Genomic DNA, 25,195 nt, shown 5'->3' on the forward strand with positions numbered 1-25,195 from the left:
CAAACGCTCACACGTTCATGAAATCACCAGTCCCTATTGCATATAATGAGCAGCTAACAAGAATGCAGTCCACTTGTGGGTGGGGATAAGAAGAGAAATATGTGAGGAATTCAAAGCGATGTAGACAAGACCTTGCTATCGATACAGCAAAAAAAGAAAAAGAAAAAAAAAAGATTATCATCAAGCATCAAACTCGTATAAGTCTTTGGGTGTGTGTGTGTGTGTGTGTGGGGGGGGGGGGTGTCTAGCTCAAAAGGAGCAAGAATTGCATTCAACAGGTGTTTAAGCACAAAGTATGTGACTGTAGAACACTGTAAATTGAATTCTGGCTGCATCACATAAGTGATCCAAGAATAGCAGTATGCAGGATGGAGGATCAATTGGACCGCAAGACTTTTGTTGCAAAAATGACGAAACATGGTTTGCAGTCGGGTGGATATGCCAGTGTTCTTTCTCTTAAACACTCAGATGAGTTGCAACAATGCCTCCTTAGCTTCCCCCTTGCCCTCTACATAATGCTGGGTGGGGTGATGACAATAAGCAAAAAGTACTACTTCAGGCAACATGGACTGCATGAAACAAGAAATTCTCAAGGGGAAATGTACAATATAACCCATCCCACCCTACCAATAAGTTTACAGCACCCCACCCCCCCCCCCCCCCCCCCCCCGAAAAAAAAAAAAAAAATCCAAAGCGTGCTGTTGCATCCCGCATTTCATGACATTTGGCATCTAAAGTTTTATAATGAAAGTAAACATGAGGGAATTCATTGCCACGAACACTTCTTGTATTTATGACACTTGTATAACAATTTCAAGACAGACTACACACAAAAGTCAACTGACCACAGTGTTTAGAACGGCTTCTGGCATTAGCTTGGCTACCAAAAGGGTCACGGCTTCTCACACTTGTGCGCAGCATTTTTAACGTGAACATCCTATTGTGACGCTGCACACAGAGACTGAAGGACTACACAGGTTGCTTCTTTAAAGTCTCACATACATCCTGGTCAGATGCATGTTACATACCTTTTCAGAACAATACACTAATCACATCATGTCATCACGCAACTCAAGCATCTCAATTGATAAACGTAGGAAATAATTTGTATTACTGTCTGCTTTTGCATCTTACAAGGGAAGCATTCATTAGCTTAGCTACTTTTAACATAGTATTTCAATTTTTTTCTGTTTCTTTTCTTCTTTTTTTTTACAACACCAAGTTACAAAGTGTTATCTAGTTAAACTAGCTTGTGGTTTTTACGAACACAGTTACGCTGATAAACTTTCAACAGCTTTTATTTCAATTATTTTCCTTTAAACACGTATTTGCATCAGACAGGCTCTTGAGCCAAGTGGTAGTCACAAACTAACAAAGAAAAAACAAAATAAAGGAATCCCACATACTACAAATTAAGCTACATACAATTCATATTTCAGTTGATGCTGGCGTAGCTAGCCTAATTGGCACTCGGTGTGTTCAATCCAGTATAAAGTATCAGTGGCAAACAGAACATTGAGTTTTTTTGAGTTTTTTCCTCTCTCTCTTTATCTCACAATTTCTCCATGTTAGTGGAAATTTGTCTGATTTCAGAAGTGGCAGTATATGCGAAATATCTCTGTGGTATATATATAAATATATAAATATACTAAAATGTTCACCTTCTTTCCTTTTAATGTTCAAAGTCCTTGATTCATTATACTCCAGTTTCAAACTGGAGATAGAAATACATTTCGATTACAAGGTGACTAATCATAGGTGAGACACTCTAAAGAGTTGATTGTATGAACGCTGCTTAAAAAATAAAAAGATAATAATAATAATTCCTTAGAATTGCCAATTCCTCGTAGGGGAATCTCGCTTTTGCTCTGTATTCTATGGCAACATACTCTGCAATAGTGAGCGGCTCGTCTCTAATTAAGCTCCAAAGATCGTATGTTAGCAAAATGGGTGAAGGGACCGAGTTGTACTCTCCTTTATATACCATCAGGGCATCAAGAATGTCAGCTTTCACAAAAATTGTCGTGTGCTGCCTCGTGCACTTTTAGGCCTACATATCATGTCAGCTTCTGATCACTAAAATAAAGTCTCATTGTTTAGAAGCGATGCTCAGTATTTTTTGACAGATTTGCAAGAAACTTGTCAAACAGCCACAAAAATGGAGCAGAATGCACGTACAATTCTGCCCAGGAACATGACCCATGCATATTCCGCTTAGCAGCCAAAAGATTTTTTTGTTGTTGTTGGTGCAATTAGACAACCTCAGAAACCTTAATCACAACATTTGAGTTCTGATTGGTCACCACCAGTGCCAGTTTTTTTGTTTGTTTGTTTGTTTTTTTAGAAATGCATCTCTGTATAAAGCCAGTTGCAACGCATACCATCACAAAGATGTAACTCGTAAGGCTTTTTTTTTTTCCTTTTTAACATCTCCTTTTCCTACCACAAAAAAGACCCTGGTTTCCTTTTGAGAAAAAAAAGAAAAGAAATCCAACTACGCACATAAAAGCATGTTATTTTCACACACATTTGGATTAGTCTTTCCTTGTTCTGATCACAGTAAGCAGCCAATCATTAGCTTCATGTTAGAACAAACACAACAAAATCAAATTGTCCTTGTAACATTTCATATGATACAATCAGCCTTTTTTTGTCAGAAATTTTTTTGGGAGAAACCCGTACAAATTAGAGTAAAAATGGGTGAAGAGATCTACAGGGTTATGACATACATCTAATATTTTCTTGCCACTACATCTAGCACTGTATGAAAATAAAGGGTTCATTCTCAAGATATTGGGAGTATTGGGGTATATATATAAACTTTGTCAGCCAATCTGCACAGGTCACCTGTATTACTGAGATTAATTTAGATTTCACACACCTATGCACTATGGCATGATCATTTCAGAATGCTATTTCATTTTGTCTGCCACAATGCTTATGAAATCTCGTTCTTTCTCTCTTGGTCAACACACTACTCACTTTTAATAGCAACAGTGAGAGATACAGTTCTTATCAGTAGGTGCGTAAGGTTGTAAACTTAATGCCTTGTTTGAAAATTCAAAAGTCTCTGTAAAGTAACTTTGATGGAGAGGATACTTAGGCAGGGTCGACTGAAATCTGATTTTCGTTAACATCGACAGCTATCTCAGCCTTGGCTTACGGAAATTTTGAGTCTTGTCATTTCATGTAAATTCCTAGATTTTCTTTTGTTTTATTTGCACTGATCAAAACCTCTTGTAGTGCTTTGTACTTTAAGCTTCCCATGTACTTGGGACTGGTCCAAGGACCATTTACAAAAATGATAAAGAAGGGAAAACTTCTGATCTCACACTTGCTGACATGCGTTGTCATAATGCTGCTAAAGCGGTCATACTACACGTACCTAAAAAAAAATTACGACTTTAATTGCCCACCGCACCAGTTCCAAAATCTGGACACATTGACCCGCAAACAGTTTGCAAAACTTCTCCTCATTCTCCGGTCACTCATCCGCGGAGTAGAAATCTGGCTGGAGATGGACGGGCACGAAGTTGACCCTGTTTACCCTGCAAAAAGCCGTTGCAGTTTTCTCAAAAGAGTATTGTTACACAAATGTCGCTTGCATCTCCAGCTCACTACAAATGGCTGCGTACATCTCTTTCACCAAACATTTCTACGACAAGTTTTCAAATGACTCCCTGGAAATAAAAAATGGCCACAAGAAAGAGGACTATAGATTTGTTTAAAAAAAGAAAAGAAATAAAAAGAAGGAAAAACAGAGTCGCAATGTGTTCTGTTCTTGGTGGGAAGGTAGCATCACCATGCTGGCTAGCTAGTATCTGTATTTTCCTCCTTGTCCAGGTCAAAGATCTCCGCGTGGAGAGGTGGGAAGCTGACGCCGGGCTGCTGGATCTTGAGGTCCATGAGGCGGCGCGTGTGCTCTGGGCTGATTTCACGCAGCTTGGGAATGGTGGTGAGCAGGCGGGCAAAGAGTTGGTCGTCCTCGGGATGGTTGTCGCTGATCTCAAGCTGCAGCGCCTTGAGCAGGTCCAGCTGTACCTCCTTGATCAGCTTGCGGTTCTTCAGGCCGGGACGATCTTTGAGGATGACAGGACCAGAGGGAGAAGGAGGAGGTGGAGGCAAAGGGAGAAAGAGAAATGAATGACCTCTGTCCCAACATAGTGCTCACAAGGGCTCAAAATTCATCTTCCACCATTTTGAATTTACTTACAGTACATTGAAAGGGTCTACCCGGAAACTTATTTGTTTCGGTAGGATAGCGAGTTGCTTTGGAGTATTTTGAGATCAAGCATGCAAAATAATTTCATAATCATATGCATACAACTTTTATTTCTGAAATCCCCCCCCCCCCCCCCCATTCAGTAGGGTAGGTGGAATGTTACATGATGATCAATCGTGCTCTAGCAATCATATTTTTTCAACAAGCTGCATGAGATTCACTCTCGTGTGGAAGATCACTGGATACTGCTGTGGCCCAATTTGTTGCTTGTCAATAATTGTTTATGAAAAACTACATAGCTCCCACAATAGGGTATGCTCTGAGACCATAGTACTTCCAGGGAAAACTTTTCGGCCAATATTTCATATTTTCGTTATTGCCTACCTGAATCATGTTATTACAGCTTTATCAAAACTCATTCCTTATGCATATGTGCACATGTTAGACATGTTTTATACAACACCTCTGATGTCAACAGATGCGGACCTAACCAATTCCTGAATTTAGTGCTGCAATAGCACCATTTTTTCATGAAAGGTGAATGGTTGTACATTGTATTGTTGTACAGAGCAATCCAGTCAATCGTACACAAAAGCGCTTGTTTGAAGTTGCTGACAGTAAACTGAGTGACTGAATGTACACTTGCAACTGATTGAGTGCCCGCAACAAAGGTAAGTATATTGTGACGTCAAAGGCATGCAATGGAACAAATACTACAAGTTTATCATGATCCTAACATGGGGACCAATGTAAATTGGCGAGGTCAGCCATGCAATATCAAAAGTTGTTTGACAAAAAGTGCACGTCTCAACAGCCTCAGCCTGCAACGGTACTTTTAGCTGCATGTCACATGTCACAATCAACCAAATGAATAGCAGGAACCTTTTTTAGGTGCTGTATAATAGATGTTGTTCCAAGTAATGACAAGAAATTGAAGCACATGGGATTAGTGCATCTATGGCCCAGAGACCACAAATCTAGTGCCTTTCATCTCTTGGTTCCACACTCCATGCTTTGGAGCCATACCTGCAGACATGATGACCACAGCCGACATGAGTGCGTATTCGCTGTCGTCCAGCATCATGCGGTTGACCCTCTGTCCGAAGTCGAAGAGGAGGTCGAAGAGGTTGCCCATGGGCATCTTGTGGGCGTCGATGAGACTGAAGGTGTCCCCCGTCGTCCACCAGTGCACCGTGTTGGTGGCCACGTCCACCACAGTGGAGAAGCGTATAGTCAGCACCTAAAGATGGATGTGGATGGGAATGGGAAGAGAATAGTTTCAGGGATAATGGTTACAACAAAACACCTGCTCACTAAGATAACGGTTCCATGACATTTGCTCCTGTGACCATTGTTCCCATGAAATATCTGCATGCTAAGTCAAGCATAATTTCTACCCACAAACATGAATAACCCTAACCCTAACCTCAATCCTAATTCTCACATCAAACTCTATCACAAGCCTAACCCTAAGTCCTTGGAGAAAATACGACCGGAGCAACTGTTGCAGGTGCAAATGTCGTGTCACTGAAGACAACAGGCTACAATGTGATGTATGGAAGAGCAGACTTACTGTAAAACATGAAATATTCGCGGCATGAATTTTTCGCGAATTGGAGCCGACGGCCTTTTTTTCGGCATGAAATTTTCGCGAACTGCCTCTGGAATTCAATGCATATAGTGTAGACAAGAACTTTCACGTGCATTTTAATTTCGGGAATCTTGGCGCTTGCGAAATTCACGAAATTAAAATGCACGCGAAAATTCCTCGTTTTACAGTAAAACTTTGAGGACGGGTTGATTTTGCTACAACACACATTTCCTATAGACACTTGCCTGAGTATACTCGGGATTCATCTTCAACGGGTTAAAATGCTTCTGCCAGATAGGGCTATCATTTAGAGTATATCTGGCAGCCATATCATACGGAATTATGATTGATTACAGGAATCATTTAATTTGTAAATCCCAACAGTGTGCTGAACAAACTTGTAGTTGCTTGTTTCGTATTATATTGCACACACTAGGCTCTGGTCTACATACTTTATTGTGGGCCAACACAGAATTTTTTTTTTTCCTCTCTCTCTCTCCATAATACCGGTATCCAATGACCACTTCTATACCTACATCCCAATTCTCAAAACCTGATTACCTACATGCTACAGACACTGTTTCTATGAAACTTTAGCCTGGATATCACTGTCTAAGCAAACAATGGAGAGAGAGAAATCTTCCATGACAAACAGGGTATGTTTCATATTGTCACATGGATTTCTGTTACACACAGAATCTAAGACACTGGAAATGAGAACTGCAAAGGATGCTTAGATTGGATACCAGTCTGCCAAAATGCAGACAATATGAGACATCTCTAACCCGTTGAAGACTAGTCCCGATTACACTCGAGCAGGTGTCTATGGGAAATGTGTGTTATAGCAAAATCAGTTCACCCTCAACGGGTTAATGATGGTTTGGTGGCTGCCATACCATCAAAACCAACTGGACTGACACCAGAGAGCACCCCCCCCCCCCCAACTTCCCACCCTCCCCTCTTGAGCTAACCACTAGACACTTTACCAGACAAGGGCATCATGGATAAACTCCCAGGCAAGGTGTTGAAGAAATGTGTCGTTGAATTAGGGATGTGCTTCGCGCATTAATTCTTCACAGGAGAATGTACACCAGGCAGCTGCAAAAGACAGCTAACGCACGCAGGATACGTGGGTTGTCACGGCAACCAAACATGATTATGTCTACCTACTACATTGTGTTGCTGATGGGGGGGGGGGGGGGGGGAGGGAGGGAGGGGGCAGGGTGGTGGTAACATTATTTTGCACATCATTGTAAAGAAATGCACATAATACTTCCCTTCACGCCAGTAAAGTGAGCCGTACACCTGTACGTCTCCTTTGATCAAAGCATTAAGATGATTAGTACTGATTACACTCAATGCAACCTATCAATTTTGTTCATTTTTTGTTGCTGACACAACCAACCAGCAACACAATAGCATGCTCGATGTGGTGTGTAATGTATTGATAGTAAAATGAAGCAAAGAAATGGAAGCAAGAGGAATAGTCACTGGCAAGTGATACATCACTTCAAAGCACTTTCCTTCAGATAAGAGTGCTCTGTGCATTCAACTGCAATGTGGCAGAGAGCAAATGTATTGCTCCTTGGGGAGCATTTATGTATGTGCCATTTCAGAATCAGTAGCATAGCATCCTGGTCTTTGAATCTAAACTCATGAAGTACTATAAAAGTAGAAATTTTCATGTGAGTAATTTTTCATGCTTAGTCTGGTATTGAATTTTGCATGTTTTTTTTTATTCGCGAAATCAAAGAGATAACATGTCATTATATTACAAGTAAAAACATTTACAACGCTTTTATTTTCACGCTGGTTTGATGTCGGGCGAAATGCATGAAAATTCCACACTGCAAAGTTGTCCAGTAACCACGTTGTAAATATCCTCTTCAGTATGTAATTTATCCCCTCCCCCATATGGAAAAAAAAAAATATATATATACATATATAACAAGAGACGCGCGGGTCTAGCGCTCACCTGAGTATCGCAAGTTCACCTTTCAAGCAGTCACTAATCTAAATTACACACACAACTCTACCAAAATTTGACCAGGCATTCTCAAGTAGAAGATGAAAATGTACAATTAGGGCCCAAATTCGGACCCCCCCCCCCCCCCCACTCATAAGTATCAATTTTAGCTCTATCACTTCTGGTTCTAGAGAAGAGCATTTTTTTAAAGATTCCTTAATTTGGGGGGATTGGGGACCCCCTGGGGCCTTTCTGGGTGGAGCATGGTGCCCAATTTAACAATTGAGATCATAACCCCATAGTTTGGTGAACATCCATCATGAGGTTTTCAAGAAGAAGATGAAAATGTACAATTTAGGCCCCAATTTGGACCTCCCCATCTCCCCCCCCCCCCCGCAAAAAAAGGGGGGGGGGGGCACCCCTGGATCTGCTACGAACAAACTTGAAACTACAGTCATTAATGTACTTACTCATAGTATTAACTTAGCTCTATCACTTCTGATTATAGAGAAGATGTTTAAAGATTCCTTAGGTTTGGGAGGTTTGGGTCCCTTGGGGCCCTCCAGGTGGGACACTGTGCCCATTTGAAGAAATTGAGATCCTATGCCCCTAGGGATGCTACCTGCCTAGTTTGGTGAAAATAGGTCATGAGGTTCTCAAGAAAAAGATGAAAATGTACAATTTAGGCCCCATTGCAATTTAGGCCCCATGGCAGATCCAGGGGTGCCCCCCCCCCCCCCCCCCCCCCCCCCTTGGGGCAGGGGGGGGGGGGGCACCCCTGGATCTGCCATGAACAAACTTGGAACTACAGTCATTAATGCACTAACTCATAGTATTAACTTAACTCTATCACTTCTGGTTCTTGAGAAGAAGATTTTTAAAGATTCCTTAATTTTGGGGGGTTGGGGGCCCCCTGGGGGCCCCCTGGGGGTCCCCTGGGTGGGACATGGTGCCCATTTTATAAATTGAGATCCTAACTCCCTAGGGATGCTACCTGCCTCGTTTGGTGAAAATTGGTCATGGGGTTTTCAAGAAGAAGATGAAAATGTAAAAAGTTTATGCACGCCGGACACTGGACGCCGGACGCCGGACGAAGAACGATCGCAATAGCCTTTGTTTCAGGTGAGCTAAAAATCAAAGACCAGCAAATCCACTTGAAGAGGTCTAACTGCACTATGGCTACCGGAAGAAAAAGTACTCTCTGTTGTTGTTGGATTTTTGTTTTTGTTTTTTATGGGGGGGGGGTACAAATTTTTTGTTTCTGACAAATCAGTGTGATGTAAAATATAACATGCCCTACAAACATATTCAATTTCATGGCAGCTGGCATCAAAGTTTCAGAATTGAGAGCATCATGCCTTAAGATGAAGAGAAATCTGGATGAATCACAAGTTGAAGTTAGCTGCTATCTTCTCCCAGTTGCCGGGCAACCCTACCTCAAAGAGTCCGGTCTTGATGAGGGTGATCTGGTCCTCCCGATCCAGCTGCTTGAAGCCTGGGATCATCTTGCTGAAATTGACGATGCGGGTGATCTGGCTGGTGAACTTGTTGGAGAAGAAGGTCCACATCCTCTGGCCATCGATGGCGCCCTCGGCCGGGTCCAGCTCTCGGGGCGGGGTCAGCGAGGTGGGGAAACCTGGGGGCGGGTCACACTTGCTACAGTCATGGTCGTACTTGGAGTGTAACTGCAGGGTGAAAGAGCAGGTATGTGGTAGATTCTATAAGCCACTGAGACATAATGAGAAGCTCTTGAGGTGTCCATGCACTTTACAAGAAGTAACTTGCCAAGTTTTTCTTTTAGCAACCATCTATTTCTTCAAAATTTGCGTGAGTTAGACTCATGCATGTTCTCTTTTAGGATAATGCAATTGATCTATAAACAAAACATGCTGCCATATGTCCATCAGTTAACTCTTCAAATGTTACATTACATCAAAACAAACTTCTTTCAAAGCAAATTATAAACCTCGATGTCTGCACAAACAGGCTATCCAACTGTGCCAAAAGCTGTTGTAATGGGCTTTTCAAATCCGTCTATTGCCTTTTTAGATTTTCATCTTTGATAAAGAAAATCAAATAGAAAACTTGGTGGTGTTCACTGAGTATATCAACTCCTATCACTGAGAATTCCATGCAGATTTTGATACTTTTGAAGCTAAAATCATGATCCCATCAATGCCTGTACATTATGGGACAATTCATGTTCTCACCCTTCCATTCAGCTCCTCATCTTCTCCTAGATGCGGGAAGTAGCGCTCACGGAGGAACTTGATTCTCCTGAAGGTGTAGTGGCAGGTGTCATGGTAGACCTTGTTGACATCGTGGATGATCTTGTGCAGCTTGGCCTTCATCTCGGCCGTGATTGGTTCGTCCATGTTGAACTCCGGCAGCCCGCCGCGGGGCTTGGGGTCAGGCTCGTCGGGAACACCTGGCTCCTTCTTCACCTGCTTCACCTCCTTTGGCGACGATGGGGACCGCGCTCCCCGGGCGGGCGAGGAGAACGACGGTGAGGGTAGAGAGTGGTCGTGCTTGTCGTGTTCGGGAGGTGAGCGCACTCGGGCGTGGGACTGCGTCTGCGGGGACTTGCAGGGGTTGAGCGGCGAGTGGTTGCTTTTCCGATCCACGGGTGTCGCATGGATTTTGGGGTTGGGCACCATGAAGGGATTCGTCATGGTGATGTGAGGTGGGGATGCAGGCATGAACGACGCGGAAATTGCAAGATTTGGTCGAGATATGGCCATGGGTGACCACGGAGAGCTGAGAGGTGAGTGTGACGGGAGAAACGATGCTGGCGGCATACCCTGGGGGAAGGACCCACCCAAGAAGAACTGGCCACCAGGACCCTGGATGGACGGAAATGAGGTCATCTGTTTGCCCGGTGGGATGGGGAAATCTTCACCTAAGGATTTTCGCCGCTTCATCGACGACATCTGATGTGCATATTTTGATGAGGACGGTGAATCTCTGCTATCTGATTTTGTGCTCTTCTCGTCGTCATCGTCCCGGTCGTCGGCCATCTCTGAGTCTACTTCTCTTTGATTCTCTACTACCACTACCGTTGGACTGGGTGGTATTACAATGTCTTTATGTGATTTCTCTTCCCTGGACACATCTTTGGGTATTAAAATGACCGGTTGACCCGATCTCAGCATCTTGGATATGGTTGACATTGGCAGCTTGCTATAGGCGCTTTCATCGACCTCCATGGCAGTGGGTTCCCCGGACTGTTGGCTGTTGGGACGCGCACATGGCTGGTATTCCTCATCCACTTTGCTGGGCACGCACACATTGGGTGACCCATCTTGCCTCTGGGTGGCAGTGCTTCCGGGTGAGGGTAACTTAATGGCTGAATACAGTTCCACACTGTTATTGCCACGCTGCTCCCCGGGCCTGAAGGGCGTTGACAAGCTGGTGATGGTTGGAGACTGCATGGCGTTCTGCTGCATCGTGGCTGACCCGTCCGAACAGCCGACGGACGAGCGTCGACTGTGAACGGGCGGCGGCGAGCCCTCCGGTGGAGTGGAAACCTCTGTGTAAGGGTCGTGGCCCCCCTGCTCAAGTTCTTGTTTGATGATGGTGGAGATTGAGCGCATGTGATCCATCACAACCTGGGGATTCACCTGTCCATCACCACCCAACATGGCAGCCATGGGAAAGCCCCCCATGCCACCAGGCATGGCACCCATGTGGCCATACATGGCCCCCATACCCCCCATGGGCATGCCACCCATGCCGCCCGCCATGTGGTGCCCCAGCATTGGCCCGTGGGGCCCTCCGGGATGGTTCATACCTGCCGGCGGTAGCGCGCCCGGACCATACTTTCCTGCATGCTCGAACAAGCCTTGGTGGTTGCTATAGAAACCAGCTGGCTTCCCTGTGAGGTCGCCCTGGTTGCGTTGCTTGGCAATGGTCTCGTGCATCTTCTCTATCATCCGTTTCGACCTTCTGCCTAACCTGGAGCCTGAATTGCAAAATGGGAGAAATAGCAACAATTAACTTACCAATAGCTTTTGAAGACAACACATGTTCAGACATAACTTCAGATGATATTGATATATTATTAGGAAGCTAGAAAATTGATTTGATAGTGTGTAATTTCTTTAGAATGAATTGAAAACATTGAGAGAAAGAATAGATGAATACACAAAAGAAAGATCCATTCATCCAAGTTACCCATTATCTATCAAGAAATGGTTTCTTTCTCCTGATATTCTAAGAGTAAGTAGTTTAAGAGAAATCCAAAGGTCAGAAAAACAAATATGTACAAACCTTTGAAGCTACAAACATAAACACACGCACGCACACAAAGGTTTCAGGTAAACGTTCAAGTCTCATTTGAAGACCACATTAAATCCTGTCTCATTGGGTTTCTCAATGTTTTTCCTTTCTTTCGCAGCAATATCCGTAAATGGTCACATGAATTGGTGTTTAGCTCTATAAAACACTGATAATAAATGGACACTCTTCGCCAAAGAGTTGACAAGCCTAATACAAGCACCCAAAAAAAAAAAAAGAGGAAAAAAGTCTCTTTAAAATTTGATGTGTTTTTTTTCTTCTTCTTTTTTTTTTTTGCCATTTTTGATATCCACTGGAGTAGAGTACCCTCAACCTTGATGGCTTCCTGCCACTTCCTGGTAAAAACACCAGATCCTCCGATTCTATGGCATGCGCAAAGTTCATACACCTTTCAGCCAGTTACAACCTGTCTTAACATAATGTTATTACAAGCAGTAATGTAATTACTTGCGTATTTCAGCCACCCCCTGGCCCTGGTACACGGCGTATTTGCATACACGTATTGTAGGATCACAGTAATTCATTTAACTTGTAGCTTTGTGATAGCTCTTCAGGGATTGTCCAAGCCCTGTCTCTGGATACATTTATGACAAGATTAAGTTTTGTTATGCTTCTCTGAACTTTCATTCTTTCTTTCTCTCACACACACTCACTCATTTGCTATGAAAAGACAATGTTATGCACTTCCAGGCAGTTTGAGTGCACTCTTAGCACTGTTTCGTCTACTCTGAAAGAATCAAACATTTCATGTGCTTTCACGCATTTTGCAAGACCGCCCTCTACTGGCTTCCAGCAGTAAACTGTGTGATAAATTGCAGCGTGATATCAAGGTATAAGGGCTGGCTAATGTCATACTACTGCTTTAATATCCAGTTGTGTATGATGCAAAAAGAAAAGCAACTCATATGTGTTGTTGATAGTCAGTTTGTTTACAAGGAAAATGCTTTATGGCTTTTATAATCAAGCAATGTCTTTTTCTTTTGGAAACCAAGGGTTTAAACCATGTAATCACAGTCTTCTGGCTGGAGCATTGAATGGCAACATAAAAACACTGCATGATTTCACAACATGTGAAGTTCATCTTTACGGCAGTACCCCAAAACACATGACAAACGCAAGGATAACAGAAGATTAGTTACGAAGATTGGACAATCTATCTTCCTGATTGACTGAAAAACTACATATTGTACCCAGTTATCACTTTTATTCCCTTTTGTTTTAAGTAAGTATTAGCATTTTTGTCCACTGAGACATGCAGCCACATCAAACAGGCTTAGTCCAAATCTCCAAGCTCTGTTTTACTTTATATGTATGTGCTCCTTGTGTATCAAGAAACTAGGAGCTGCTGAGTTTATGGTATTTCTAACTTTTCCTTGACTGACATATATTATGAATGCATGTCTCTTGCTTAGAATCTTTATTCAATATCTCACTTCAAAATCTTGATTTGATAACTCGCTTCAGAAATATAAAATAGAAAAGGATATTCCATCACCAGTGACTTTCGACTGGTAATCCTATTCTGTTTCAGTTTTACAACAACAAAAAGCAGAGCAAAACAAAACCAAACACAGCAGTGTGCAACCTGATTTGAAATTCATGAAAGATGCACGTAACAAACAATTATTGGTCAGAGAAACTTAATTTACCAGTTCCTCTCCCTGTATTAAAATTTGATACCTCTTTCTGGGAGATAAATCCATTGAAGTAATAACCCCCCTCCCCCTTAAGATTTCCCACGTGCAAAATTTGTCACAGGCATACTGTATACTACTGCACAGTCCAGCACTGTCGCATTTCTAAATTTGTCTTTGGGAGCCAAGGCACACACTCTCCTAAATAAATGATGGCTGACAGTTATGCTTCATTTTCTCTCGGACATGCTGATTGGACAGATATTGAGTGCAGATTGACCAGTAATGAAAATACCAAAGCTCTCGCCCCCCTGGCACCCTTCTGAATGCAGAGGGAGACGGGCCCAGACCCTGAGAAAGATGAAGAGCTGAGCGAGAGGGAAGATGACCTTTCTCTTTTATCTCTCATTGTCTTCCAGTCCTTTTTATTTTTCTTCATCTCCACTCCATCTTCCTCTTCTCCTCTCCATCCTGAAGTGATGGAAGCCAAGAATCCTGACTATCGCTTGAGACTCTAGAGCAGAAAAGACACTTCCCTCAACTTGGACATTAATGAAGTGTCACGACTCATCAAATGTACTCAACATATTGTGTGATTCGCAGCCACAACAATGAGCATATATCGATGTGAAAAATGAACTCATCTGCTCAAAAGGGTCGAGCGAAACCGACAGAAAGTTGCGACAATTACTAGTTGTACATCGCTGTTGGAAACTAAACTACCAGTAGTGTGCTGTGATGAAAACTTTGAGAGATACACGACTGTACTGCAAGCATTGGCTCCATGCATGCAACACCAGCTCAGCTGACGAGGGCATAATGATGCTGAACGAGGCTCAAAATGGCACAGGAGAAATTGTGGCAATAAACACATGTTTTGATATTCAATGCAGACATTTCTTGCTTTCCAGTATCAAAAAGCTACATCTCATGTAGTCCGCCATCCACTCTGTCCACAGACTATGTTATCCATCAGCAGTGCGGTACCTTGAACCCTCCAAGGCTGGGGGATCTCTATCATTAAACATACCACTCATGGTACATATTTCATGTCGGAAGGCAATTTCCGGCCAAATTGTTATGTGGACTCCATTCGCGCGGGCAGGCTTTTGCGTGTTTGGAGGTCAGGCCATGTGCCATTCCCGTTTTTCCCCTCGTCAGCTAATTGATCCTTTGTTTGCTGATCCATGGCCAAGGTGATGGGTGGTGCTGGAGGCGCGTGCAGGGGGGTCCTTGGCGTAGTACCAAGTTTAGCATTACATCATGGCCGTATGTACATCAGTCTGCACCGGTCCATCATCTGTCTATCTTTGTCAATGTCACCTTCAGCTCCCTCTCCTGTTCGGCTGCCATGGCAACGGAGAACGAATGCAGAGGAAACAAACTGTGCAATTGTGAAATCATCACATATTTGCCTTGCTATGATCCTCCAAGCCGGTACTCCTGTCTCTCTGCTGTACCAATCTAAATACATTTACAAACAGGATTCCAGCCCAGCATATCGAAACAGACTGAGAAGCAGAAAGACATTAGTCCCATAATCCTTGTATGGAGGGTGGTAACACCCTTCTACTCCTATATTCTTTTGGTCATCTATACCAGTTCCACATCCACATGAAATATGTCATGGTCCACCTAAATCTTGATCCAGCTACCTGTCCACATATTCCTTCAACCCAGAGCCAATACACAGAGTAAACATCACCCAAATGCTATCATCTAGGCTGATAGACAAGGCTGGAGCAGGACAATGTATGTGTAATGCCGTTTTCTATCAAGGGCATATGCCTGGGAAGACAGTACTGTCGAATGACTTTACAGCTAAATTTAGTTGGAAGAAAACTCCACAAAAATATGCAGCAAAACTTCCCAAATTTTCTTTCTTCTCACTCAAAAAAGGATATTATAACATTAAAAAGTTCATTGTTTTCCTTCTTGTTTATGAGGAAGTACTCATCCTATTTTCCAAATTTCTACACAGGCATTTTCTGTGATAGGAGCTTTCACCTTTGTGTGTGTGTGTGTGTGTGTGTAAAATATCGTTCTATGCTGGTCTACAATCACTAAAATAAAGGGTCTCATATGCTTAGCTCTTGCAAGTAACCCACGTTTCCATTTACAAAATGATGCTACAGCTTTCCCTCTCCCCTTTGGCTTAAAGGTTCAGTTTACCTTTGGGAGCAGTGATTTCAAAAATATTCAAGATGTCACATTTGATGCATACAAGCTTGTATGTGCAGGTTTGTTGTATCACAAAACATCCTACCATATAAAGTTTTTGCAAGAAAGCCTGAAATACAAAGAAATATAAGTGTTTTTCTCAATAAACCATAACTGTAGACGGTTTAGTCTGGAAACATTTATATTATAACTATTGGTCACATTTTGTGTATTTAACAACACTAAACATCGATTATATGGATTCAAATTTTTACAGTGGTTGTTTCTATCCCTAACTCACATTTTAGAACTATTTAAAAGCATTATTGCTGGGTTGTTTCATCTGCAAATGGTAAATTATGCCTTTAACCCTTTGCATGCCATATTCCTTTACTATCAATTGGTATGTGTGTGAAGTCTGTACACATGAGACTCACAGGCACAGGAAGGGTTAATGATCAGGGAGCATTGTGAGGATATAGCAAATAGAATGCACGGTGACATGTGCTGTTTGAACTTATCTTCTATGAATAAAATCACCTAACGTATCTTTAACAGAAATACTTAGCTGACAACAAAAACAACAACAAACACATATATACACTTATATGTCGCATGGGAGGTGTGGCTTTCAATATGTACCTGCATAATTATGACTGTTGACAGACAAAAGAGACAAGCTTTTGAATATGTTTGTAATATGCAGGGGCTACAAACACCTGCTGACAAGTGCCTTCAAAGTGCAAGTGACTAAATCATACCATTTGATGCTTTTCATATGCACCATATGATTACCACAAAAATTTACCACAAAAAGACCAAAAAAAAAAAAAAAAAAAAAAAGAGAGAGAGAGAGAAGAGATTACTCCAGAGTGTTTAGCAACGGGTGTCATTTTTCCAATGACTGAACATGGACAAATCAATCATACTGTCCCAGAGCATGAGGGGTTGCCAATGACAGAATCACTATCATGGAGTCCAGGGGGGTGGTGGTGGGGGGGGGGGGGGGGGGGGGCTGTGCTGGGAGACTGAAGCTGCAGCATTCTCATTAGACGGAGCAGCGTCAGCTCCGTGTCTACCCAAGTGTGACAAATGCTCACAAACTCACATTCACCAATGAAAACATTGGCAGTATGATTGAGTAAGCCCAAGTGCTTTTGGCGCGATACATCAAATCATGACATGAGAATTCTGTTCCCCCAATTTGGGTGAATGCCCTTCCCCCAAGTCCTGGCTAGGAGAAGTCATCATGGCACAACATGACTTGTCTTCTTCCATAAAAGACCGGCGGGGGTGAGGGGCGGGAAGGGAACACCCGGTAGGAAGTGAACGAAACAGTGTGCTGCCAACAGAAGGCTGAAACCAGGAGGTAATTCCAAGAGGATGGACTGTGCTGTTCTCATGGCAACGCCATCTGCCGTACAGACACAAGTGACATTCGGCGCTACATATCATTTCTGCTCTTATAATAACAAAAATATGGAGCTCAGCTTAACATAGCCCTGCAACTGTACATAGAGGATTCTATCACTGCACCAGAGATACCACAGAGTTCGAAAGTTACCAAAGTGTAGATTCTCAACAAAGCTTTATCAATTATTTGCCTTCAGATCTACTTCTCTGTCTGTGCTCATCATAATGATTCTTATATTCCTATCATGATATTGACATGAAACACAAACTTATGATGCATTTCGGGTGCTTGGTTATGAGGTGCATCAGAGCTACAAGAGAAAAACCCAGCATACTTCCAAGTCGAATTAGTCCGTACAGTTCTTGGCAGACTCATAAAATGCCATCAAACAAGTCTGAAATGAGGCTTTGTCGTCGTAATTAATCTTAAATTCTGACGTACCAAAATGTCTGAGGACAGCGTCTGCACGCATCAAATATAATAGCCATACAGATATGCTTGAGATGACTTCCAACTCATTTATCGATAAAAAGCTCCAGACAGTGAGCTTTCAACCCTCTATATCAGCCACTTTTTATTTTGTCTCGTAATCTATTTTTTTCTTCTTTTATTGGGGGAACAATATTTCTTGTACCAAGCTCTCTGGTGAGATACAACTATCTTTGCCACAAATGCTTGGACGCAAGTTGCAAAAAATAAAAGCGGAAAGGATTATAGGCTAATTCAATGCATTATTGGTGCTGAACACTCTATAATGGTTTTCATTTAGAGCACCGCATCAAATATTTAAGGAGTAAAGTGCAGCAAAAGCCTAGTTCATGCCAACAGCTTGGAGGTAGAAGCACGCTCTTGGACGACCTGAGATGACATCAAGCATACAACCTGTCTTCTGCAGCTTCCTAGAATGTAAAGCAAAAGTGCCAGAACTTTGACCCATTACTTTCCATGATGTGTAATAAATTTGTTTCAACAAAATTTTCATTTTTTTTTCCTCTCGATGTCCCTGATGTACACTAAATTGACAGAATGACATGTACACCTTCTGCTCAAATTGATATATTTTCTAATAACAAAAATGGAGAAAAAAAAAGAATCATATTTAAAGGGATGGTACAGTTTTGGTTGAGGTGATGATTCAGCTTTCAACTTTTTGCGAGATACAGTAAGGAACCACTTCAAAATGCGCTGGAACCAACAAAAATCTCATTCAAATCTTGAAACAGCTAGCCAAAGCTTCTATTGAGCATGTGTGGTGAGTTCACCCAACCTCTGCTGTAATATTCAGGCTTAATATGGTGTGACATCACTCGCTAGGGCAATACTCACAAAGTAACAACCAAAGCCTGAAGCTGCTTCATTACGGACACTGGAGTGTGATCAGCAGGGTCTCATTTGTAACAGTTAGGCATATGTTGATATCAAACAGTGCTACTACTGTACAGAGAAAAGACTAAATCTCTTGACTTCTACATTAATTTGTTGCAATGTTATGTTAGTGACATACAACCACAAATGTTCAGTATTGCAGTAATATGCCAGAGCAGCCTAGCAGTAAAGTCTTTTTAACAAACCCACCTTAATGAAACAAAGAATACAGGGGTCCCTATCATGGTGTGAATGTATAAAATCCCAAACGCACCTGCTGCTACCAACACATTTCCTTGACATACTTCAACTCCACACTGACCTCTTCCAGACCACAGGAAGTGCAGGAAAGAGGCAAGTGATTGGTGCTGAAAATCAAATCTATTATTCAGTAGGAAAACAAATAGGCCTGATCCTTGAAAGCACCAGCAAAGGGGGTGACACATATACCTCACAGGAAACTACAAACAATACTACCACAGCCTCAGCCATCTCCTAACTTCTAAATCTTCATATATATTCTCTCCACATGCCAGCAAGTTCATGGCTGTATAAATCTGTCTTCATCACAGTAAATGTCAATTTACTTCTCCCTCCCTATGACCAAAGAATAAAGAACATGACCAGTGAATATATCTATGTCTCCTCAAGGACTGCTGGTCACATTTTCTACATGCTGCACCCTTGTCAAGATAAACTGTCCAAATTGTTGAAGTACATCAGCCCATGACAGAGACTTTACTCTGCAGAGGCCTTGTTATGTGGTTTAGGTTCGTATCCCATCACATTGAGTGCATATTGTGATGGTACAAGAAAGACATGTCCACCTCCTACATACAGGGTTTTTGCCAACTTGATTTGACATTCCTACGTTAAAGGGGAATTAACCCCAAACATACATGCGGATTGAGTGAATGCAGCAATATTAGTAGAACACATCAGAGAAAGTTTGAGGAAAATCTGACAATCTGTTGAAAAGTTATGAATTTTTGAAATTTGATGAGACCACTGGATCAGAAGACTACTACAGATCATGACATCACATATGGACTATGATATATAGAAAGTATAAAGAAAATTCCACAAAATGTAATTTCATATGAAAAGTACCCATTCCCTGAACTTGTTATTGACATATATCAAGGGTAATATTATTCCCCCTGCTTTCTGAAAGAGGTAAGTCTAGTGCTCTTTCATTATGCTACAAAAGTGAAAAAAATTTTAATTTTCTTTATATTTTCTTTCTATGGTAGTCCATATGTGATGTCATGATCCTAAGTAGACTTCTGATCCAGCAGTCTCGTTACCAAACTTTAAAAATTCATAACTTTTGAACGGATTGTCCGATTTTCTTCAGACTTCCACTGTTGTGTTCAAGTAATATTGCTCCATTCACTCAATCAACATGTATTTGGGGGATTAATTCCCCTTTAACTTAAAGGGATCGTATAGTTTTGGTTGAGACCTAATTTCAGGTTTCCAACATTTTTTTTTGTGAGATAATGAGAAACCTCTTATGAAATATGAAAGAGCATGTAATTCCATGAGGAATTCAACGTTTATTTGATGAAAATTGGTTTTGAAATGGCTGAGATATCCAAAACAGGGCCATTCTAACGATCGCTTTGTTTCACTTTGTTTTTGGATGTTTCAGTCATTCCAAACCCGATTTTCATCAAATAAACTTTGAATTCCTCTTAGAATGGTATGTTCTGTACTATTTCAGAAGTGTTTTCTTGGTATCTCGCAAAAAGTTAAAAGCCCAATTCTCATCTTCACCAATACTGTACTATCCCTTTAAGGTTTCTCCTTGATTTCTCTACCAAAATGGAAGTAGCCATTCAGCAACATTGTTTACCATTTGCAGCTAAAACAAAGACCCAGTGTTAGCAAACAGTTCTAAATTGTGGGTTAAAGATAGAAACAACCAATGTAAAAATGTTGCGTAATCTGTATAATCAATGTTCAGTATTGTTAAATATATACAAAATGTGAAAAATTTTATGATACAACTGATGTACACATACATGCATCAAATGTGATAACTTTAACATCTTTAAAAATCACTACTCCCAATGGTAAACAATACCTTGATGTATGCAGATTTTATGCGACTGAAGATGATGCATTCTGTGCTCAAAGGGAATGACATCTTCATACTGGGTAGGGGAAGAGCCTGTTTCCAAGGTTATGCTATAGGTATATTTTTTTTTTCCTCTGTTGAGATACAAAAACCATCAACTCCTGTGTGTGAACGCAGCTAATCATAACCACTTGCCCAATCAGCTATGTAGGGAAACAATTCCTTGAGCTAAACTGGGGATGGGGGGGGGGGGCATTCTTGTACCCAACTAAAACATATCACAGAGTGATATTAACTTTTTGCTCTATCATCAAATATGGAAACCTGTATTTCAAGCCAATATTTCCTTCACAATCAAATCACATATTTTATTACACATTATCTCTAGTAATTTTTCTTCACTACAGGTCTTATCTTTCCAGCTTCTGTGATGACATGAGAATAAATGCCTTTCATATATCATTTCTAATTTCTTTCCTCTTTTATCATTGCTTTTTTTGACTGATGTCAAAGCAAACTCAGGAGTTACAGTACAACCTCTGGGCCCAATGTAGGTACATGTATATTACCTTTTAAGTATCTATCTGCTTGCCACATATGTAGATTAGCTGTGAAGCTTCCTAAAACTCTCTGTTGAATGTGAGATAAAGGTGTCACACCTGGTCCAACAGCCACATCCACACACGGGAGTCATTATTTTTCTTTGTCATAATGTGAAAATTGATTTTAGTTACCACCGTTCACACAGCAGCCCTCCCCCCCCCCCCAAAAAAAAAGAATAACAACCAAAAACCAAAAATTATTCTGATGCAAATGAAGTGCTTTGAATCTCTAGACTACACATGCCTAAAGAAAAACCAGATCATGATCCTGGGCACCCCAGTTTGCGGACTTCTGAATGGCCAGTTGCATTATGGTATTTCAAAACAAAAATTGATGGTCTTCAAGTGCCGTTCACACATGTCACACAGGGCAAATTATTGTGACAGTCCCCCCCCCCCCCCCCAAAAAAAAGAAGAAAATCAATCTGGACTGATTTTTGCATTGACCGCAAAAATTAACGATTTTTTAGTTTGTGTTCACACACAAGAATTAAAGGTTTTTTACATCGCTCTGTTAAAAATTGGTTTTCAGAACCGTGAATTTCGAATGTGTGTGAACAGGCCTTCTGATGACATCATCAGGTCTTATTCTGAGGGAGCACTACTTCACACACAAACAAACACACACACACCCACACACACACACACACACATATAATGGCAATGGGTCTGGGTCAAAGCACCTTGCTGCCCTGGTCCATTAGAATCGATTGAAAAGTAATCAAACGTTAGGCTTTAGTGGCCATGCAGTTGCCACTATCTATTCACTGGTGGTTTCTTGCACTTCTGATGACACACATTAAAGCTGATCTTCTCCATAAAACCATCTTGATATACGGACTCTACTTGTTCATTTGATGCATTTTTAAAGTCAAACAAACTATGAAGTAAAAGGTTGCATATCAAATAATACCAGAGAATCTGAACGTGCATCTGTGTTGTAACACAGTTCACATACAAGTGTAGCAGTGAATGAATTTTAGACAATCTTCAGCAAAGGAATATTTTGATAGTAACATGACAAAATCAACTCTGGTATCTACATTGTATACACGTCTATGACCTGCACATCAAATGCCAGCACATGTTTTATATCACTGCAATATTATAAGATTCCAGGTGCCAGCTAAACATCCATTTTCATTAATTTGTCAGTCTCATAAAAATCTTATTGTGGGATGCTAATTATCACCCTCCTAATACATCAAATTCCTCTATAAGTATTAAGATATACAAAATAAAGCCTTAATAAACCCCTCAAAATAAGTTCTGCAATTAAAGTTTGATATATCATATTTCTCTTATCCCGTCATTATCTTCATTAAATATGACATCATAAGAATGCCTAATCAATTATCTTTAAGATGACACCTCACTTGCTATGATTGGGTGTTCTTGGAATGTGCAAAACAGCTGAGTATGGGGACAGATCAAAAGTGAAAAGTCGCAACAATTCTGCTATTGATAATGGACAGTTCTGATAAAAAAAGGTCACTGGAATAAGCAATGCTGAAATGAGAGCACTTTCAAAAATGCCCATTTCCTAAACATTAGATGACTGTTTGGTCAACCTTTATGTTTGATTTTAATCTGCAAATACTACTGCAGTTTGTAATTCATGGATGAAGCCTGGAATCTAATAATAATCTCAAAATGCATTCTTTTCAAGCACATTCCTTACATGAAACGACAAAGTAAATGGGAATTATATTGTTTGACATTACACGTTTGCTCCTTTTTGCAACATTTCACATTTGACCTTTCCTCATACTCAGTCATACTGTGCATTCCAGGAATTGATAATGTAAACAAGTGAGTTGTCGTTGTAAAGAAAATTAATCAGGCATTCTTATGATGTTACATTTGAATGAAATGATGTAGTTTTAAGAGAAACATGATACATCAAATTGGAATTGCTGGACTTTTTTGAGGAGTTGAGAATACTTCTAATAGATTCTGTTCTGCGTGCTCATTAGTACAGTGCTTCACACACTGAGAAATCATAGAATTTTTAATATCCCTTTGACAGGGATGTCATTATCTAAAATAACACCGAACAATAAGCCAATAGCGTGGACACACCTCCACACGCACCACCACAAAGTGTGAATCGGGCAAAATGAGCGACGAACGGGAGACAGATGGCCGTCATAGAGAGAATCTGTTATTACTCGATGGTCATCTCTCTCTCTTAATAGGGCCAAACTTAATTACTGTTGTGACGCTTCACTCCTGAAAATGATTGGTTACTGACAAAAGGCATCTGCTGATTTGCCCCCTTGGACACTATCTTTTTTTCTTCACTCTACCATGACACAACTCCTAATTTAATGGGCCTAACTAATTAGCGCAAGGTGCTACTAGTGCCCTGCCCTTTCTACGGTTCACACCATAGCCCATTCCTCACCTCCAATCACTTAAGGAGATAAATGTCACTCATACTCAATTGATGCTGAAATCACTTGCATATCATGTCATCTATTTGTGTCATGCCACAGAGTGAGAAGCTCGAGATTTTCTTTAAAGGAAAAGTCCACCTTAATATACATGTGGATTGAGTGGTTGCAGCAATTTTAGTAGAACACATCAGTGAAAGATTGGGGAAAATCGGACAATCCGTTCAAAAGTTATGAAATTTTAAAGTATCTACGCAGTCACTGCTGGATGAGAAGACTACTACATTTTGTACAGTGTATGATGTCATATGCGTAGAATGAGAAGAGGAAAATATATAGAGAATTTTACAAAATTTTACTTTTTGCAAAAAAAGTGCACATTACCTCAACTTGTCACCGACGTATGTTAAGGTAATATCATTTCCCCTGCCTTCTGAAAGAAGCAAGTCAAGTGTTCTTTTATTATGTGAGAAAAGTGAAAATAAATTGATTTTTCTTTATATTTTCATTATATTGTTGTACACATGTGATATCATACAGTGTAGTAGTCTTCTCATCCAGGAGGGACTGCACAGAAACTTTAAAAATTCATAACTTTTGAACGGACTGTCCAATTTTCCTCAAACTCTCACTGATATGCTCTACCAATATTGCTGCGTTCACTCAATCCACATGTCTATGAAGGTGGACTTGTCCTTTAAAAATCTTCATCATATCATGTGACATGGCATCCCCTTTTTCCATCGATGCACAGCATTTTTTTTTTTTTTTTGTATAATCTTGACACAGTTTTTCCTTTCCCCTGCAATTCTGTTGCATTTACTGGCTGAAACCCTAGACTAGGTCACAGTGCCAGATGAAGGTATTGTGCCGAGTTTCCCCCGTGTGAACGGGATGCCACTCTTGTGATATGGTCTATACGCAGGTGTGACATACAGCTCATCATTACACACCGTAAAGAGCCCTGCCTGTTCATTCTCCCCTCATCAACAATCAAGGTCAGCTGACAATGCAGTCATCAAAACGTAAACGGGAGTCAAAATTTGTGACCGGACCCTCGCGCACAAGAACAAAGTGCATTCGTATCTATTCAGACCTTAGACCTCTGTGGCCCCAATATCCTTCCTTTACCTTTTCCCTCCTGACCTTGACAATCAAATAAACCAGAATTTAGCTTCATCTCTGAATGAGTACATTAATTCCCTCTCTCTCTTTCTGTCTCCCTCTTTCACTAAATTTATCATGATCATTTTTTCTATATATTTTTTTTTTCTCTTCAATTTTTGCATTATAACAGCCTGGTTCATATACCTGTAATTATACTCAAAATATTCTACATTGCATTGTATTCCCTGCTGATGTGCGCACCACAAATACACATTTTCCTTTCTTACATAGTTAGCGTGATTGGTGATACTAATTTCTGTCTGCCCTTTGCAAATTATAAGCTTTTTCCTCTACTCTCC

At 41.0% G+C, this 25,195-nt stretch overlaps 1 protein-coding gene across 1 annotated transcript in view; it reads right to left on the reverse strand.

Annotated features, from left to right (window-relative positions):
* Positions 1 to 3,685: 3,685 nt before the first annotated feature.
* Positions 3,686 to 25,195, reverse strand: part of LOC139723007 (uncharacterized) — a 43,862-nt gene continuing 22,352 nt past the window's right edge. Inside the window, exons 4-7 of the mRNA XM_071634286.1 lie at positions 9,990 to 11,740; positions 9,216 to 9,464; positions 5,249 to 5,462; positions 3,686 to 4,079 (exon numbers count right to left, since the gene is read on the reverse strand). Coding sequence (XP_071490387.1) covers positions 3,811 to 4,079; positions 5,249 to 5,462; positions 9,216 to 9,464; positions 9,990 to 11,740 — 2,483 coding nt within the window. The 3' untranslated portion in view covers positions 3,686 to 3,810. The remainder of the gene's footprint in view (positions 4,080 to 5,248; positions 5,463 to 9,215; positions 9,465 to 9,989; positions 11,741 to 25,195) is intronic.

The sequence above is a fragment of the Diadema antillarum genome, unplaced genomic scaffold (genome assembly GCF_040938485.1).
Source record: "Diadema antillarum isolate AM-2024a unplaced genomic scaffold, OU_Dant_1.0 scf00000180, whole genome shotgun sequence".
NCBI lineage: Eukaryota > Metazoa > Echinodermata > Echinoidea > Diadematoida > Diadematidae > Diadema > Diadema antillarum.